Here is a 20,626-nt window from a genome sequence, read left to right on the forward strand (position 1 = left end):
ATATATATATATATATATATATATATACACATATACACATATACACACACACACATATATATTGGAAATATATATATATATATTTACAGACATATTTACAGGTTATATCTTTATAGACATATTCCAATATGTATATATTATAATTGGAATTATATATATCCTGCAGTTTTATGAATGACCTTTTAGGTCAGTGGTTCTCAACCTGTGGGTCGCGACCCCTTTGGCGGTCGAACGACCCTTTCACAAGGGTCGCCTAAGACCATCCTGCATATCAGATATTTACATTACGATTCATAACAGTAGCAACATGACAGTTATGAAGTAGCAACGAAAATAATTTGATGGTTGGGTCACAACATGAGGAACTGTATTTAAAGGGCCAGAAGGTTGAGAACCACTGTTTTAGGTGATCTTGCTCAGTAACTTCCCCAGGTCACCACAATCATTCCCGACCATTTTTGGATCAGCCCCCTGTATTCTATCCATTTCTCGGTGCGCCCTGTCCCCGCCCCCTGTCCCACCCCCGGCTTACCTGTAGTGTCGGGAAATCTCTTCTTCCACCTGGGTAATGAAATCACATTTGGTACATGAGTGTTCCTTGCTTTCCTTGACAGCCGGCGGCCCGTCCGATGCTCCTTGCAGATGGTTGGCTTCCTGTTTGACGTCGGATGCCTGGGACTCGTGAACGCTCTCGTAGTGAAAGAGGAGCACATCCACGTCGGGGGTGGAGAACGAGCACTGGTGGCACTGGTGTTTGACTCGTGAGCTCCCGGCCGCCCCCGGAGACAAGTGCAAAAGCAAGAGCGCGCAGTGGGAACAATTACTTTTCCTACAGGCGAACGGGTAAGTGATTTCTCCAAGGTGCTTTTCTGGGCTGCAGAGGCCTCTGGGACAGAATGGACAGTGCTTAATGGTACACTTGTGAATGTTATGGAGCTGCTGATAGTGACGGAGAAGCGGCCCCACGACAATGACATCGGGGCCGTGGCTTTTGGAATATCTGAAGTCGCAGAACTGACAGTTGTAGCTGGTTACCACGTTCTCCTCCGCCCCCTTGCTGGAGAAGTCCTTCTTTTTAGTCCCGCTGGAGCCCTTCTCTGCCTTGGTCATGGGCTCCCCTTCTGCACTTTTGGCCAAATCATTCTGATTAATGACGGAGCCCCTGGGAAGCTTGTCATTCAAGTCTGGGTTCAGGCCGCCTGACGGCGCTCCTCCGTGCTGCTTGCCATAATGTTCTAGCAGCTTCAGTGAGCTAGAGGACTCGCAGCTGAAACTACAAAATTTACACCAGTAGTAACTGGTGGCCTCGGTACCATTTTGTCTCGAGGAATCAAGGGGCTTGATGGGCACTGAGTAGCCAACAGGAGTGTCATCGCCCGCCTTGACCGTGATCTTGTCCTGCCACTTTCCCAAGTCTCCAGAATCACTGGATCGAAGCCCAGGGATGGACTTGTTAGAGTTTTTCTCTGAAGGTTTGGCACCCTCAGAGGAGGGGAGAGGAGCTTTGATTTTGTTCGGGTGAGTCTGAAGAAAATGTTGTTCTAGTTCAGTTGACGAGTTGCCCATGTAAGTGAAATTGCAGAATTTACAGCGGAAGTACTTGGTGTTGCCTTGGCAATCTGGTGTTTTCCGTCCAATGCCGATGAATGTTCCACCTGAAGTGACCTGGTATAGAAGAGATGGATGTTACTTTACAGGTGTCATGAATGCCATGCTCTACGCAGGAGGGAGGAGAGGACACGGGCAAGTGTTCCACATAAAAAAATACAATAGTACTTCTGCTTATTAGGAAATCACTTGAATAATCAGAGCCAAATAAATCCACTCTCCATTATTCAACAGCTACTCTATGAGAGGCTCATTATGTTAAACATTTTGGGCCAAAGTATCAGAAGAGTGTAAGTAGTAAAAGGACTAGAATTAATTCAAAGAATTTAATAAGATATACTTTTCAGAAAAAAAAGGCGAAGAAAACAATTTTCTACAAAGTAGGTTTTACTACTGCCTCCTTCAAATCCACTTCCTACAAAAGCATCCAGACCATGTGGGGATTTCTCCTGACAAAACTAAGTGTTGCTGTCAAAACCAGAGGCAGTTGCTTGGAGATTACTCAATGCAGAGGTTCTCCAAGGGAATCCTCTGTTCAGCTTCTACAGTGATGAGACTGCAGGCCAAGATGACATTTATTTTGGGGGGTAAAACCATGGTGCTGACACAACCACTCAAAATGGCTTATAATGATAAAGCCTGAGCATGCATTCTAAGGCTAAAAATGAAATGAATGCAGTGGGCTTGAGGTCTTGGTGAAGGAGCATCAATGTAAAGGTTTAAAATTTTTCCCAGTGTAGGACAAATGAAAAAAAGAAAACAGAACAGGGATGCATTAAAGTTCTATCTCCTAGCAAAGGCCCAGCCCCTCCTAAGAGGATCGTTCAAAGGCCAACATGCAAAAATTCTACCATAAAAATCACCACCGCTTTGCATTTTCATTATAAATGTGTATAGTATCTAGGCAATGAAGGCCTTCAAAGGGCACTTTATATAAAATCCTCACTCCCTCTCCAGTGTGCACGTCAAAGGGCAGTTTACTAAGGGCCACCACCGAGCAGCCAAAATTCCTGGTTTAAAATAGAGTCTTTGACTGAAATGCTCCAAGGAGGGAGAGAGGTTTTCTTTCATCTATCAGAGGATTTTTGAGTGTTTCCAGGACCAGATGTCATACAGTCAGCACGTGGCATAATCACGTTCCGCCTTCTTCAACAGCTGCTCAAAAATGACATGTGTGATCACTGCTCATACCCAAATCACACCAGGAGAAAAGTCTCAAGCTTCTCAAAATTATGTAAAAGGTTCTAGTTGATATGCAAACAGTATTCCTTCAACACACTGAGAGGGATGTGTGTACCGCGATTGCACAGGACTAAGACTGAAGTCCATTCTCCCACTTAGAGACAGTAGTGACCGTGATCAAATGACGTAACCTCTCTGAACAGTAGCTTCCTCCACTGGGACAACCTCTACATTTATTTCCAATGTTACAGTTGTAGGACATGCACATGAACACATCAAACAGCTCAACATCTACTGTACATCGAGACAATCATTTATGAAGGTTTCCCACAGCCTTCAAAGGAAGAAGGACAACGTTTCACTTTTGACAACGTCTATACCCACCATGGCAAGCGCACAGATTTCAGCCTGTCACCAGCCGAGCATCATGTAACTAGAAGGGGAAGAATGGGCCCCCCTCTTAGGCAGCACCTACCAATCAGCGGTGTGACAGACGCCAGAGCCAGACCACGTGAGGACACAGTCTAGTCATCACCCTAACCTAGCACTGCAGTGACTAAAGCAACTAAAGTTTGCCCCCAAATGGAATGCGTACTACATTGCCAAATTCCTCTAGCTATTTCCCAATTCACTGGAGGTGGGGAGAAACCTCAATTTCAAAAAATAAAACAGTTAAATGAGATGCCATCAACTCAGGTACTTTGTTCCTGGACTTCAACTTAAATCAAAAGGGGGAAGTTCAGAAGTATCCCATTCTGTTCTAATGTAAGATAGAAAGCCAGTGTGCAAAATCTACATATGAAATGTGCTCATTTTAGCTACCATATTGCTTCCGAACTGCTGAGCTTCCTGATATGACATATTTCTGACTTTTGCTGTAGAACAGGGATTCCTGAGAAACCACAACACATCATCCTTCCTTCGATTTTGTCATTTTCAAGCCTCATGTTTAGGATAAACTAAGCTGCTGTGATAACTACATTAAACCTTTTAAGTTGGTGGTGCTTATGTGGCTAAAAGTTGTGTTTTTTACCCAGGGGTAATAAGCCAATTCCATTATTTGGGATGCTTTTACTGGTTATATATTTTATGCTGAAGAGTGCCTTCACACTACCACTGACTACTCTTACAAAACCACCCAAGCAAACAAACAAAAACACAAGGACATCATTTGATGGCAAGAACAACAATACTGCCACTTCTACAGGTTACCGATTTGCCTTCTTCATAAATAGCAGTAAATCATACTAGTATTTATCTTATTAAAAGCTAATATAATACTAGCATTACATACTTTATATATTATAAAGCCAACTTTGGAAAACATAATTACTCAGTGTTACATTCCTTTCTCTTTCCAAAAAAAAAAAAAAATCTACATTCTGGTCATGGTGAGATATAACTAATGTATATCATTTAAATGCCCTTCTAAAATAAAATGTAGTTTATTAATTTAGGAGACCATGCCTAAGACAATTGACTACATTTATTTTATTTTCATGATTCCCAAATGTTAACTTAAAACAATTATTTTCGAGGTTAAACATAAATACACAGCAAGAACAGCTATGTAAGATAAATGTGTGCAGTAAGTGTTTATTGGACATTATTGCCAGGAAATAGAGCTACACATTCAAAGAATTATCTCAAACTTTTCAAATAGTTAAACATAGCAAGAAATAGAAAAAAACATATTCCCTAGCTATGATTATACTAGGGAAGAGATCAGGAGCAGAATAAAGATTATAAGTTTTGATTTTTCTTCTTTTGCTAACCAGAACTTTAATTGTAACCCATTAATTCAATAGTCCCTTTGATAGGGATATCCACACTTTACAATTTCTATTAAACTGTAAATTCTGTTTGGACCAATTATTGATGCATCCAATCAGTAGTTAAGTAGCTATTGAGAGTTTAACTGTGCCCTCTTGTGATAAATATCAGTTTACAACAGTAAACATTCACCTTTACTTGCATTTGTTCCTGAGGGAAATTCTGTAAGTCAAATTCTGTGGAAAGACACATTATGTAATCTCCTGGCACCTCCGTATCCTCATCCTCATGGATAAAATCAATATTGTACGCCTTGCCATTTTACAGGATTATTGTGAAGGTCAAGGGAGTAAATGGACCTGCAAGTGATTTGCAAAATCTAGGTCAGTGTGGTCCAAGAGAACGTTCTGAGATGATGGAAATGTCCTGCAGTTTACCATGCCCATGGTGGCCACTAGCACATGTGGCTATCGAGCACATGCAATAGGGCCAGTGCAGCTGAGGAACTGCTTTTTTAATGTAAGCAGCTTTTATACATTTTTCATTCATTTAGTTTTAATTAACTGAAATTTAAAGAGCCACATGTGACTAGTGAACACCACAGCAGACAGTACGCTCTACAGTACCAGTCACATAAACAGAATTACTATTGAGTGAAATGAACTATCTGGTTGAATTTATCCTGCCAATGGGATGAAAAGACTGAATAGATGAGCACATGGAGAAATATCTCACTAAGGGGCCTGAGTCACCTGGAATAAGCAAGCGATAGTAATTCATGGCCCCATTATTATGGACTCAACCTGACACATAGGGCCTTCTTCAAAAAATAGAACAAAATCCATCTTTTGCCCAAAGACAAATTACTATGAAGCCGCTGCTGGTGAATTAGTTATATAAAGAAACACCCATGTTAATGCATGAACAAGAACATATTTTAAATTAATTTTCACTGATTAAGAACATAATGGCTTTTTATTCTATTTTAACCTTACATTTTAAAAACGATTCCTTCTATGTGGTATATTCCATGGCTTTCATTTATAACACACACATAGGTCTTTTCACAAGAATGTTTCAGCATATAAACTAAAAATATAAGTGGTTGGCTTTTTTTCAAGGTCTTTAACCCTCAATTTATTTCTCCCTTCCTAATAATATGGAACAACCTGTAAGAATAATTTAAATTAATATGTCACAGGAAAATATTTTTAAAGCCTCAGAACTAAAATGACACTTTAGCACATGTACTTCTGTTCAATGGAACAAAAAAAAAGTTGTTTAACTAAACACAAACTCTTCCTTAGATGCGGTTCATTTTCAAGGACTATAATTGGCAGTAACAGAGGGACAATTAGAAAGGTGCTTATTTAAAAGGGCTTGAGGTTATGGGCTGATAGTCAAAAAAAGTAAAACCTTAACAATAAAAAGTTCAGGTGTTAAAAAAATCACTGTTCAAATACTGAAGTTACAAATAACATGAAGTAATCTGTAAGGGCCAATCTTGACTGAAAATAACTATAGTCAGTATTAACGTGCTAATCTACAGAGGGGATATTTCTGCGTAGTACTATGCTTCAAAAAACACTGGAGCATATCATATGCCTTAATGATGTATCGTGATGGAGACTTTAAAAAAGTTCAATAACAAGTCTAATTAGATGTCAATCATCTCAGTCTCATGCCATCACAGCCACTTCCTTGTGTCACTGGAACACCTGGAATAAACACCCCACCCATTTGGATTTAGAAGCACCAACAAATATTTAAATTTGTATGAGGGGCAAAATTTCTTTTTATTATGTTGATTGATTTGAGAGAGAGAGAGAGAGAGAGAGAGAGCAAGGAAGAGGGAAAGAGAGAAACATCTATGGGAGAGAGAAACATCCACTGCCTCCTGCACCTCCCCTACTGGGGATCCAGCCTTCAACCCAAGCATGTGCCCTGACTGCAAATCAAACCACCAACGTTTGGGTCCATGGGACAACACTCATCCAACTGAGCCACACCAGCCAGGGCATAATGGGGCAAATTTGAGGGTAAAATACTGCATCTTCTTAATTACACACATTTTTATCACCAGCTTTTTTAATTACAGTAATCCACAGTCAAGCCCCAACCTGGTTTCTCATTTTACTCAGTGTAATACTGAACTAATTCTCTATGGTTATTTGGTATTGGGGCTGATAGAATAGCAATAAATCTCAAAGTCAGTCTCAATAATTTGGAAGACAATCTTTGGGGGAGAGGGGACGGAATACAAAACAAAATAGAAAATGCAGCGCAAGTGGATTACAAAACAGTATATTTTCCATGTACTGACTCACCATCGCCACCGGCTCATAATGGAGATAAATAAAAATTGCATGTGTTCTCTGAAGAGTGTCTTGAAGGGGAAAACAGAGAGTCAAATCACTGTGGAGCATCCTTCCTCCAGGAAAGGGTGCTTTGTTGCATGCCTACTGTGCCAAGCACTAGGCATACACACAGAATCAACACAGTCCAAAACCCCAGCCAGATGTCTGTAGTTTAGTACAGACAGCTCACAAGTCAATCGATGACAACAACAGTGGAATATGTGCTTCTGCTGAGAGATGTACCGAGTTCCATGACAACACAGAGGAAGAGACCTAACCTACACTGACAGGCCAGCAAAGGCTTCCGGAAGGAGGTGACAGCCCAGCTGCGGACAGATGAATTAGCATTTGAGATGAATCTCAAAGGCAGTGGTCATGGAAAGGTTTTTCAGGTGCAGGAAATAAAATGAGTAAAGCAGAAATAAGGGTGAAACAAGGGAAGTCGTTCTCAGGAAATGTGGAGGGATACTGGGGGAGGGGTGAGAAAGAATTTGGAAAAGGAATGTCTTATCGGAAAGTCTATATGTGATTGTACAGGTTTAAATAACATGATAAGGTTTTTATACAAAGTAGACCTACACTTCCTACAAAATGTAGGGAAACTGATCTATAAATAAAAATTTTAAAAATTAAAGAAAGGGAAAGAGGAAAGAGGGAAGGAAGGAAGAAAGGATAGAGAAGGATAGAGAAAAAGAAAAGAAAGGGAAGGGAAGGGAATTGAGAAGAGAACAGAAGAGAAGGGAAAAGAGAAGAGAACAGAAAGAAAAAAGAAAATATGTAAAGAAACCACTAAGAATTTACTAAGTAAGCCTGAAGGGTGTTGGCAGTTAAAGAATAAAGAAGAGGAAACAAACCAATCAATTGCTTGGGGAGAGATACCTATCAGAAAGAAATCCTGAGTAACTGACATTTCCAATGGGACTGACTAGAAAATGGAGAAGAGAACAAAGGATGGTTTAAAAAAATGTTGCATGAGAGAAGGAACTAACAACTTTAGTTTTACACAAGTTGACTTGGAGATGCCAGTGGAATATCAAGGTGCAGCTACCCATCAGCTGGAAAAACAGGTCTCAGAACAAACCATTGTTTATTATAAAATTCCCAAATATGTTACTGGGCCCATGAAAGAATCCCAGTGTCCTTTACTCCTATATGAGCAAATCATCTAATACTCAAGGAGAACAGCAGGTAGACAAGTAAACCATTTCTGCATTCTCAAGCTCCTCACTGTAGCCCACACTTCCCTCACACTCGGGATCCAGGGAAATTGCCCAGCCCCATGCATGGGTGGGGTATGTGATACACTCAAATTCCACACCCTAAACTATGCTGATGTTTCCGCTGCCTACACTTCCTATGAAATGTAGGAAAATTGATCTATAAATAATTTTTTTAAATTAAAAATTCTGTACTCACTCCTAAGCAGAGTTAAATTTTCATTCCACAGCCTTGGACACCACTAATGCATCTCCTTACCATTTAATCTTCACAGACAAACCAACCTGGATGGTGCCTAGTAACTAGAAGAGGAGAATACAACTCTCAGACCACATGTAAAACCATAAGTTCCCAAAACAAAGTTCTCCAAAAGAGGGGAATATAAATAAATCAAATACGTGGATGAAATGCCCCTGAATTTGGAGACCAGACATTGCATCACCCTTGATTGATCAGATCAAAATTCGGCCCTTGATCACTCTATCTGAACTAGTTTCTGTAGCAGAAGTACCAATGAAAATGAATCACAGTAATTTAAAAAAAAGACAAATCAGCAAAATTAATTTCCTTTTCAGTGATTTCAATTATAAGCCTAGCAAGTTCTAATAAGGCAGCATTACATGACACAGATAAAATAACCTCAAAGAAATCACTTATGTCCCCAAATTCATTGTGATTCACACATTGTATACATCACAACCCTTGTGTGGCAGCTTACATCTCCTCCCTTTCTTGCAGTTGGCCTATGTTCCATTGCTATTCTAGTTGTAATAAACTCAGTCTTATATTTGGAAAGGCACTAGACCATAGCGGTTAAAGACGGGCTTCCGTAGCCTATCTACCCTGGTGTACACACCATTTACCCCACTTACACAACAATGTGATCTTGGGCAGGTTACTTTAATTCCTCTCTGCCTGTTTCCTCATTTTTTAAAATGGACATAATGGTAGTATCAACTTCAAGGCTTTTTATGAAGACGAGTTAATTAGTACATGCAAAGAGCTTAGAGCTACACATGCACATACGAAACCTTTAATAAATGTTAGTTATTATTAGAAGCGAATACAAAATTAAAGGGGAAAAACAGAAGATATGTGCAATTCTGATTATGTAAGCTATCAGATGAAAGAAGAATAGATCAAATGAAAGGTAATACAAAAATTAATTTTACATTTGACTTTCAATTAAAATTAAACAAAGGTCTTTTCTGATACTCTGAAAATGCACACTTACTTCAAACTTTAAAATCCTAGGATGAAGAATTCAAGAGGTCTATGGCCTAACGAGTCTCAGAAATAGACTCCAGGAAGGAAACTGAAAAATGAGAGGGAATTACTCTTTCTCCAAACTTTCCTGGGGTTAGCACACTACTTATGTTCCCGTGTTTCCAATAGCTGCATGTATAGTGGAATGACAATGACCCAAGAAACAAAAGGCACTAAATAATCAGTGGACTTGATACGGTTAGAAGAGCAAGCCATTAGAGGATAGACTTTTTATTGAGTTCAATAACATTAAATTCGATTGGATGCACTGATAACCATTTCTTCTTCTAAACATTCTGCCCAGAGAGAAATACTGACATTCAAGAAAGTGATACATGTTCTTTAAACAATAGCACATAAACCAAAAATCAAAGAGGCATTGACATTTATCCTACTGACCCTCATGTAACACAGCCAAATGGCGATTTAACCATCATGCAGGTAAAGGGATTAGTGAGGATGGTCCAACTACTCTATTCCACCTGGGTGGCTGCATTATCCAGCTCGGCCGTCTCCAGGATGAAAATAGCCTGGTAAATGCCAGAACTTTGCTTTGTTTTATGGCCTTAGGGTGAGCATATGTTTTATTTTGCACACTTTATTACTTGTTAAAGAGACACAGTCCTGAATACAAGTATGGGTTATATGCCAAACACTCGGTACTCTATAGACAGTCTGAAGTGATTAAAGTCTCATTCGCCAGTTGTTCTGAAGTGCAATTGTCCTCAACTCAGAAAAAAACAAAGAAACAGAACCTGCTAAGATCTACAACTTCCCTCCTACTCCAGATCAAAGGAAACTGCGAGGCAAAAAATAAATATTTGGAAATAAAATTCAAGAAAAGTCAAAATAGACCCAAATGAGATTAATGTTCTCTGATTTTTTTTTCCAAGACCAAACTGTAACCCCCTGTTCAAATGAATGTACTGGCATATGTTAAGGATCTTTAAAGCTCAGAGTTAAATATGTTGAAAATAGGAATACAAAGGATGACTTCCTATCTCTAAAATCTGTTCTTCCTGCTTCTAACATGACATATTGTGCAACTCTGATAAAAATATTTACAGAACAGACATGCAGTGCTCTTAGATCAAACACAAGACAGTCACTGGTAAGTTAATAGTGTGTCATTCTTTGGGGAACCTTAGAATTTCATGAAGGGCCACAATGAACTTAATAGCTGGAATCTGATAGCTACCTTCTTGGAGTCCTGAATAATGAGGAATCGCAGAAAAAGGCTTAGTCATCTGAAAAGGCAACATACACATCGTGAGCACTTATAAACTCGGGATCGCTAACCACTTTCCCGTGGGAAGCACAACTTGACAGGACTCCAACTTTTATAACCTGGTCTAAGGGCTCAGAGTCCCCCATAAAGATGACACAAACGTCCTGATGCGCAGCACATTAAGCGCTAATGAAACAGCACAGTCCGTGTTTAACAACTCAGGCCTCCATTCGGCGATGGTTTAAATATAAGCATAATAAAGCAGATTAAAAAGAAAGAAGCTGTAATTACGTTTTGAAGAACTCAATCTCTTGTCCTATTATTGCTCTCTCTGTGAGCCTCAAAGTCTGACTATAGGTAGTAAAAATTACATGAAGGGCTTACCAATCACGCCACATCCATTATTTTTAAAGATTTAAGCATAATAATTGATAAAGACAGGCAGGGAACATTTAAAACCTGAGGAACTAATATCCAGGTCAAGTCACGTAGCTCTGAGCTAGTGAACATATCTGCATTATGTGGTTTAGCTGATGTATCTTTTCTAGTTTTCCTTGGTAAAGATTCCACAGATCTTCTGATTTCAGGGCGGGGCACACGCCTCAAGGTGGTGTGCGCATTTGATTTCCACAGACTCAGAAAAGACTATCCCGGTTTTATAATGGCCCTTTAAAGGGACTTCCATTATCCAGCGGAGGCTCTAGCTACCATGCAGTACAAAGTGACACTGCTATTTGACATTATTTTTACAAAGGTGTAATTCTTTGACTTCATTACTGCTAATAAAATTGTCACAGAAGTGGATATTGTCAGTACACATATGTCTAAACTTCAATGAGTCCTGCAAATATATGTTAAGTTATCTGAACTTGGAACTGGAAATCTTGAAATTTGTTTAAATGATTTCTTCTTCCCAACTGGATATCTCATGTTTGCACGCAAATCAAATTATTTAAAACCAACCATGTCAAATCAAAATATAGATCAAAGCCACAGAGTTCTTAAGTCCTGTACTCTGTCTCCTGTTCCTTTTTTCTTGGCCTAAAATGTCATAAATCTATCATTAACCACCAACTGTCCTGAGTTTTTAAAAAAACAGCAACAAAAGCCAATTTAATTGAAAAAGATTAATGAATTGCTCATCTATTACTTCAATTAGCTTAAGTTACAGATTGATCGAAGTAATTCCTAGAATTGAATGATTACTGTCTGCAATAGTCTTACTTACCAACATCTTTTTTATCAGAACACACATGCCATTAATATACCCTAAATTTCTGATGAAAATGCATTAAAGAAATTCTACAGTCAGCAGTTTATCACCTACAGCTTTTAGCCTCCACACAATTCAAGTGACAAGTCGAGAAGCCTTCAAACAGCATTTCAGCAACACAGATGTGTGGAAAAAAGGGGGAGTTTCAGTGTGCTTTTATTCGATTTATGCATCCAGGGAAGCTGTTCAATATTTATCTCAGCATAAAAATATTAACAAGTTACTTATCTTCAGACATGTTTTTGCATCAACATCTGGTATATGTGCAAAGTATTCAGGATTAGCATTTGGCCTACAAGAATATTTGGTGTTCTCTTCCCAAATTGCAGAAAGTTAACTCTCTTTAGACCTGTTTCTGAATCCAGTTGTGTTTCTGAAATAATTGCCCCCTTTTCCCACAGATTGCTTTTTTTCTATGTTTAGTCATATTATTTCTCTTTGAGGGAAAAAAATAGATCTTAACAAGATTATCTTCCTGTATGTTCTTTCCTGCCACTTTCTGTCTTCTTTACTCTGGGCTTCTGCAAGGATTTAGTAGATAGCACAGTCGAGGATCAGCTGTTTTATTTCTAGTTCTATTAGTTCAAACTCAGATAGCTCACACATCTGTTTTATTTCTAAGATCACTGCCCAGGAAAAGTGTCCAGCTCATTCTACCCAAACATAAACTTTACTATAAATAACTGAGAACCTAACAAATAACCGTTTGGGGGAAATGGAAGTGTGTTTAAAAATCTGAATTCTTCCAAACTATAGGCCTTAGTAATCTTCCTTTTAGAGCCTTCCTGACAGCCCAGATCAGCTTCCCTCAGAAGTCGTCCCCAGAGTGAACAAACTGAAACTCCAGCCGGAAATCCAGGTATTAACATCATATTACTTGCTAATTATAAAACGCCATTTCACATACTGACATTATTCACTTCTAGCCCTTTTATCTAAAACACACTTTACAATCATAGTTTGACAGCAGAGTGTACCTGACATAAGACAGTGGAATGATCTTTAATGAGACAGCAGTTCAAAGCATGTAGCTTTCATGCATAATAGCTATGTTGACTTAATTTGCTGCTCACGGAAATAATTCTATTTGTGGCAATTCACAAAGTAAGATGGAATTTTTAAGAGAGCTTTACAAGATGAAATTGGCTTTTTAAGAGTTCTTTATATCTCCCTTAAAATGATAAGATTGCCATTGTAACCTTTTCAAAGGACTTGGAAATTTCTCTTCTGATTCTTCTTCTAAGGATTGCAAATATGTTCACTGCCTCTTATTTATAACCCCCCTTGCCTGCCTGGCTTGATTGACACTAAGTAATAGACAGGTCTGGATCAAATGCACTGTAGCTATTGAGTTGATAAAAATGTTTGATAATTTCAAAAATTTAGGAAGCCAATTAAGTGTGATGTGATTTCATTAGTTCTCTGATATTTCTTCTTATCACCCCTAAAGAAGGTTAATATTAAACCTAATATGCTTTGAAATCTGGCCTAATAACACAATAAAAATCTACACACTATAATAGAAACTAATTTAGTTTTCTCAAGTTGACCGTGAGTCTTGACTATGCTTAAAATAAAATAAGTACATTTCTTTAGAGTCTGTTCTGCAGTTCATTCTACTTGAAATGGCTTTTTTTTTCATTTACATATGCCATAACCAAGAGACAGAAGAGTAGATCAAAAAGGTATATGCCGAAACCGGTTTGGCTCAGTGGATAGAGCGTCGGCCTGCGGACTGAAGGGTCCCGGGTTCGATTCCGGTCGGGGGCATGTACCTGGGTTGTGGGCACATCCTCAGTAGGAGATGTGCAGGAGGCAGCTGATCGATGTTTCTCTCTCATCGATGTTTCTGACTCTCTATCTCTCTCCCTTCCTCTCTGTAAAAAATCAATAAAATATATTTAAAAAAAAAAAAAGGTATGCCACGTTTACTAAAAGTAGATATCTAAATTACTACTAAATGCTTTCATAAATTATTATTTTCCTTACCTGCAGAAAGGAATGCTTTACTGGCCCATATCAAGGTCATTCCGGTGTCCCTAAGTACTTACAATCACCTTGACTTCTTTTTCATCAATGTAATTTTATTTCCAAATTTTCACTTGCAATTATGTTGCCTTTTCAGTAATTTATCTCTGTATCCGTCAACATGATCTAAATCTAGTTCAGTTTGATGTTGGGCTGAACATAAAATCAAATTCTAATCCAAGACACAGGAAAAACCCTCACTGAAGGAAAGACTACACAAAGACTATAGCAAAAGACAATCAATCTAAAACTAGAACAAAGTATGAGTCACTACCATGTAGACCCGTAAAGATTAGTGCCATTTTTAGAAGACTGAAAAAAAAATCAAATTAACCATGAAATATAGACAGGTCTCGATCAAATGCACTGTAGCTATTGAGTTGATAAAAATGACTGATATTTTAAAAGACGTAGGAGGTCAATATCCAAAGCCTAGCTATTCCATGAAAAGACTTTTCCCAACATCATAGAAATATTGGGATTAATTTCCATGATGAGAGGCTAAAGATAACTCTGAATACACATTTGGATGACAGAGCCAATAAAGCATGCTCGTCTTTTCTGCTGGATCTAGCAAGCTACTACACCTTGGGTATTGGGAGCGTAACTTTTACATGCATGTAAGAATTCACATTTCATTAGTAATAACTTTTTGTCTACAAAGAGATCACAATACAAAGCACAAACCTGTACATCATAGGTCCCATTTAGTAAAACAGGCCTTGAAGAGTTGATGTCCTGCAGCACACCAGAAAGCACGGAGCGGTTGACCTTCTGGAAGTCTTTGGAATGGCTGAACTGCACCATGTTATGAAGGGCTAAGATTTTGCTGTCCAGCTCAGCATCCTGCCTGGTGCGGTTATGCAGTCCTAAGTGATACTTTCGGAAGTGCTTAATCAGATCTGTGGGGTCGTTGCCATAGTAACCATATCCACAGATATTGCATTTAAAGTCCTGAAGCTCTGGAGACAGAGGTGCCGGGTCTGGGTTGTCATTTACCAATAAATCAGTTTTGGATTTATTCAGTCTCACACCCCCATCTGAAGGCACTTGTGGGTTTTTGGAGGCCACTGCAACTGGGCTCGAGCCTTGACAATTGGCTTGACCACTCTGCGCTTGCCCTGTTTCCTCGGCAGCCTTTGGTGACATCTTAGGGTCTTCCTTCGTCTCCAATGAGTCCCCGGATGGGGTGCAGGCCATATCTGGAGGGTCATCTGCCTCTGCTCTTTGAGGAGACTTCAAGGGCTCACCGACTCCCCCAGCAGCTGGAGATGAGAAAGCCAACATATTTCTATCTGTCACCTCATCATGTGGGTAGGAGGGAAGGTTTCCTCCCTTACCGGGGCTTTCATAATTGAAGCCAGGCTTCTCACTCAGGACTGAGCTTGTTAAGTCCTTCTTACTGCTGGAAGATGGATCTTGAACATGCAAGCTCTGTTCCTCCTTATTATTTAGTTCTGCAGCATCACTCTGCTCCGTATTTTCTGACATCTGATCTGCAGAAAATGCTTTGTTCTTTGCTGATACCTTGCTTTCTGTACCTATAGGCTCCAGGGTCTGGCCCTCGCCTTCACTAGCAACGTTTCTCAGAGGGGGGTTCTTTTTCCGGACCATATCTGTAAACACATAAGGAAAAAGGAGATACGGGGTTATTTGAAGGTTGCAGACATGTAATCTAATCTAGAACATTTTACTTATTCTATTCCAGGCTTGTTAAGGTGCATAATAAAAAACTTCCTCAAGGGGGAAAAAAAATGACAACGCTCACTTTTAAAAATAGCAAAAAATCGAGACTAAAGCCAACAATTAACATTTAGAAAATTTTTGTAGAGTAGCTCATTTATTTTAAAATGGTTTTATGAATACTAAAGGATTAATTATCACTAGCTCTATCCTTCCTATCAGTTATCATTTCCTGCCAATTATAATTTTGCTCAATTTCTTTCTTCAGTTATACTCGGTGATATATACATATGCTTGCATACTTATACATGCTATATATTATGTAGAATGTGTATACGTATTATGTTTATAGACTATAGATGCATGTTTATGTTTATAGAATATATATTACATGTTTATTTTTGTATGTGTATATAAACAACGTAAATTGGAACTCAATACTGTTACACACTGTGCAACTGAGATATAAATATAGTTTCCACCAAAATATCATCATAGTCAAAATATAGAAATAGCCTGCTATAAACGAAGTGAAAACTGCCCCAGTACTTTCAGCAATGAAGGATAAGAAATGTTTCACCTCTGCCTGCTGTTAAATTCCTTGAAGCCCCATTTGGGGCGGAGTGGGGGGGTGGTTGCCTGAAGTTAGGAAGAGGACCTGGTATGCATCAGAGTGGCCAGGCTGGGTTTTACTAGAACTCTCTCCAGAACGATGGGGAACCTAACTAAGCCCCAGGATTCCATGCACAGACTGATGGAAATAGTACCAATTCCACCATCAGGAACACACTGGACATCGACTAAAGTAAAATCTTAAATTAAACCACATGACCTTGTCATTTTATAGCTCAAAATGGCAAAATAATAGCAATTCCCTACGGTTCACCTTCACATGCTAGTTCAGCTGTGCCTTTCACGTTGGTGGCATCAGTGAGCAGGGTCAAAATAAGAACACGGTGACAAATTCCTCTACTGGAGTCTAATGAATCGGAACTCTAAGGGTGTAAGGAATAAGAAACAATTTGTGTTGTGTCAATAAAAGAATGCAGCAACAAAGGCTCGTTGAGGACCGAGGTTCCTGGTCTGTGTTCCTTAACCTCCTCTCCCCTGGCTGAAAACCGGTGAGTACTGGGTGAGGTTGTCACCCCGAATGTCCCGTGGAAAAACCCACCTATGACAGACCAATCAAATAAGGCTCCTGGGCTCGCCGACTCTGCCACAAGGACAGATTTAACAGTTAGTTGCACCATGACTATCCAAAGCGTCCTGAGCAAATCCAAATTCATAACATGTCTTAGTCATTTTCATCTATAACATGTCACAAGTGCTGAGGGAACCACACAGGCTTGGTATATCTGGGTGTGCCTTTGCTTCTGAAAAGCTGCTCAAGCAAAATTTTTATCATAGGAATCACTAAGCCAAGATAATGTACTAGTTAGAGTATAAGAAGTCATTTATAAGATCAAAATTCACTCTATTGAATAACGTCAAAAGCAGTGTAACCGGCCCAGCTGGCCCGGCTCAGTGGCTGAGTGTCAACGTATGAACCAGGAGGCCACGGTTCGATGCCAGGTCAGGGCACATGCCCAGATTGCGGGCTCAGTCCCCAGTAGGGGGTGTGAAGGAGGCAGCCGATCTATGATTCTCTCTCATTATTGATGTTTCTATCTCTCTCTTCCTCTCCCTTCCTCTCTCTGTAATCAATAAAAATATATTTAAAGAAAACAGTGTAACTGTACTTAAGAAGAACATTGCTCTTCTTTTATACACAAATAGTGCTAGTCACCAAGTATCCACAGAATTCCGTTCTTGGAACAGCAGTAGCAACAACAAGCATTTATAGGATGAAGGGCTGAAGTCGGCAGTCAAGGGCAAGAGGCAGTGAACACCTGCCAGGCTTCTGAGGGGCGGGGCAGGGGAGGGAACGTGGCCTTCACCTTTGGTGGCATTACCGCTGGGCCCTAAACTGAAACACTGGTTAACTAGTTTGCTTTTTAAGGTTTGCACGTTAAGTGTCTTATTTGTGGATGTCAAAGTTTTAGGAGACATGCAGTTTTCTGTGGGAAGTGGTAGAAGCTGGGAACTTGTACCAACACATGGAAGACTTGAGGGCCATTTTGCTGGTAGTAAAGAAAAGGAAAACTAATTAATAAGAGGGAAGCTTAAGAAATCAGTAATCATTTAAAGCACAAGAGTTTGAGTAGGAAAAATAGACCTTTTTAACTTAGTTTACACACTGAAACATTCTAAATTACGGAGCATCAGCCATCCCTACATGTAACAATGTGGTGACTTGGCACAGCCATCGTCTGCCTTTCCCTCTAGAACTTTCTGTGTGTTTTTTCCATTGCACATGATGCCTTTAGTAATACTGCAATTTAATTTTTGCTTGGACAAATACTGAAAGCCACATCATTTAAATTTTAATATTTCTCCCTTAAGATAAATAAAATCTAGCAAGGATGCACCAAAATGAAATTAATAAGGTACCACAAAAAAGATAAAAATCTAAGTGAAAGGCAGGATTCATGAAGAAATGAGAATAAAATATTCCAATTCATTAAGACTCTCCTCCACTAGATTAAGAGAAAATTAAGAAAATATAGTAATGTCAAGGTAATTAGAAAAGGCAGCAGCACTTTACATAGCAAGGGAAAGAAGATAAAGTACTTAAAGTGAATATATATACATATGTTTATATTGAACAAAGTAACTTGTTTTTCAGAACAACAAAAACAGTGGATCGTGCTCATTTATTGTGACTGTGAAGAAAAGCAAGGGTCATAGTTTAAATACTTCTCAACCAGCATCTATAGTGACTGAGGAAAAATGTGATTTAATTAAATTATCATTCTTTCCAATTTCAGTTCCTTCCTCTACCCAAAAACAGACCTTTAGAACCCATATGACTCACTGATTCCTTATGTTGAATAGAGCTCTTAATAATATATATCACAAAGAATGTTAACTGCTAAAACTTCAAAGAAGTCTCAGAAAGGTCATTTTGGTTTTATTTTTTGTAGTGGGGGAAAGGGGCCTGATCTTTTTAGTCGGGTTTAAAAGAAAATATCCTGGTTAATTTAGTTGACTACACTTTGAAGTAGCTATAGAAAAAAAAATATAATTTTCTACTGGAAGTATACCACCATCATTTTTCAGAATGACATATTATGTAAATATAAGCACATTTGCAATACTTCTAAGTGGAAGAAACTCCCCTAACAAATCATAAGTTAGATGCCGAAGGACTATAGCCACCCTCCACTTATTATCTTTAAGACAAATAACAGATTGCACGATGTTTCACTGTGTGCCAAGAACTTTTCCAGTTAACATGTTCACTTGAAAAAATAGATCACATACTTGTAAAGTCATACCCAGCACTGACTTCATAAGGCATGTGGCTTTAGAATGCTTTCTACAAGTATTAATCCTATTAGTCAACTAGCAGGAGGCTAACGCAACTGTCTGAGAAGATGCTCGGAAGACACAGAAGACATTTTGAGAGCTGATCTGTACATCTGCAAAACAAAGCAAAACAAAAATATTTTCCTTCCTAAATGATGTAAACACACTTTAATGTATCACACAGAAAATACATTGCCATGCCAGCGCCGCAGGCTGCTTGAAAGACACCTGATAAAAAGCATGAGCAAATCTTGAGCAAGATCGTCTCCAGCCCCATGGGCTTTCATCAAGCGGCAGGAGAAGCAGGAACACGACATGAAAGGGAATGGAAGTCATTTTCACAGCAGCCTGGGATGTTGGTGAAATCATGGAACCTCTAGAACCCTCTGAACTGTAAGCATCATCATACTTACCTACGTTAGGGCAGGGATTAAAGACCTTAATTAGTAAACATGGAGGGGAATGCTTCTAGAAGAGATACCAAGTGCATTGCTGGGACTGCACAGTCACGGCTGAGGACAAGTGGCACCCATGGCCAGTCCCTTGCAGACTCATCGTATCCAGTACATATGCCATGCGGCTGAGGAAAGAGCCAGTGCAATGCCATCAGCAATTCTGCATCAGACCCACGTAAGCCTTACCAAGAGTTACAGAAACACTGAGCACTGTGATGTGTGTTCTCTCTCTAGCTATTTGCAGTCTTCTATTCTCACTCTGGATAAAGTAAGCTTACCAAGTCGTGATTGAACCAGCTTGAAACCCCCGTTATACCATCATTTTTATCGGAATAAATTATTGAGGCAGATAGTGCATTAATGGTCTTCATATAAATTAATCAGTTGTACCATAAATATAATATATACACTTATGTAAGTAAATATATACATATACATATATGTATATAAAATCACATCAAATTTGGTAACCCCATTTTAAACGTGTTTTTATTCTACTAGACTGACTATAAAAAGAAATTAAAAATACCAGTTATAGTAGGCCCTCTATAAATGACCGTTTAGATAATGGGGCTAAAAGTGACTTGGATAAAGAGGAGTTGAAGAACATAATGAGAGCTACAAGGGTGCTAATTTCAGTACTTTAAATAAAAAAATAATTGATTTCAAAGAGAAAGGAAGAGGGAGAGAGAGGCAGAAACATCAATGATGAGAATCATTGATTGGCTGCCTCCTACACTCTCCACACTGGGAATAGAGCCCGCAACCCAGGCATGTGCCCCTGGTTCATAAGTCGATGCTGAACCACTGAGCAACACTGGCCAGGCACTAATTTCAGTTCTTTACGGAATTATGAGATTAAAAAAACTGACCTGGGGGCTCGGGGGCAGTGAGCATTCCCACATTTATATCACTACCCACTTACACAAACACATGAATGCCCCTTTGGAGGCTGGTATACCTGAATGCATATTATGTGCCAAGATATTTAAACAGGTTAAAATATATTTAGCTTCTTAAAAATGCTTTTGTATTAATTTTCATTACTGAGATGTAAGACATTCCAGTTGCAAAAATCTAAATCCCTACTCTTAATTATTTCCTTCTAAATTAAAACTTAAATCTAAAAGCTTTCTCTGCATTTTTT

The 20,626-nt window shown here is 39.0% G+C and overlaps 1 protein-coding gene across 4 annotated transcripts in view; it reads right to left on the minus strand.

Moving 5' to 3' along the window:
- TRPS1 (transcriptional repressor GATA binding 1) overlaps nt 1–20,626 on the minus strand; it is a 229,841-nt gene that overhangs the window by 171,365 nt on the left and 37,850 nt on the right. For 2 of the 4 annotated variants that reach the window (XM_014452662.2, XM_023750922.1), the window contains 3 exons: nt 18,980–19,137; nt 14,621–15,549; nt 533–1,665 (listed from right to left, as the gene is read on the minus strand). In XM_014452662.2, coding sequence (XP_014308148.1) covers nt 533–1,665; nt 14,621–15,549; nt 18,980–19,016 — 2,099 coding nt within the window. In that variant the 5' untranslated portion in view covers nt 19,017–19,137. The remainder of the gene's footprint in view (nt 1–532; nt 1,666–14,620; nt 15,550–18,979; nt 19,138–20,626) is intronic. The other 2 variants (XM_014452663.2, XM_006085225.3) reach the window with 1 other exon arrangement.

The sequence above is a fragment of the Myotis lucifugus genome, unplaced genomic scaffold, assembly GCF_000147115.1.
Source record: "Myotis lucifugus unplaced genomic scaffold, Myoluc2.0 scaffold_17, whole genome shotgun sequence".
Classification (NCBI taxonomy): domain Eukaryota; kingdom Metazoa; phylum Chordata; class Mammalia; order Chiroptera; family Vespertilionidae; genus Myotis; species Myotis lucifugus.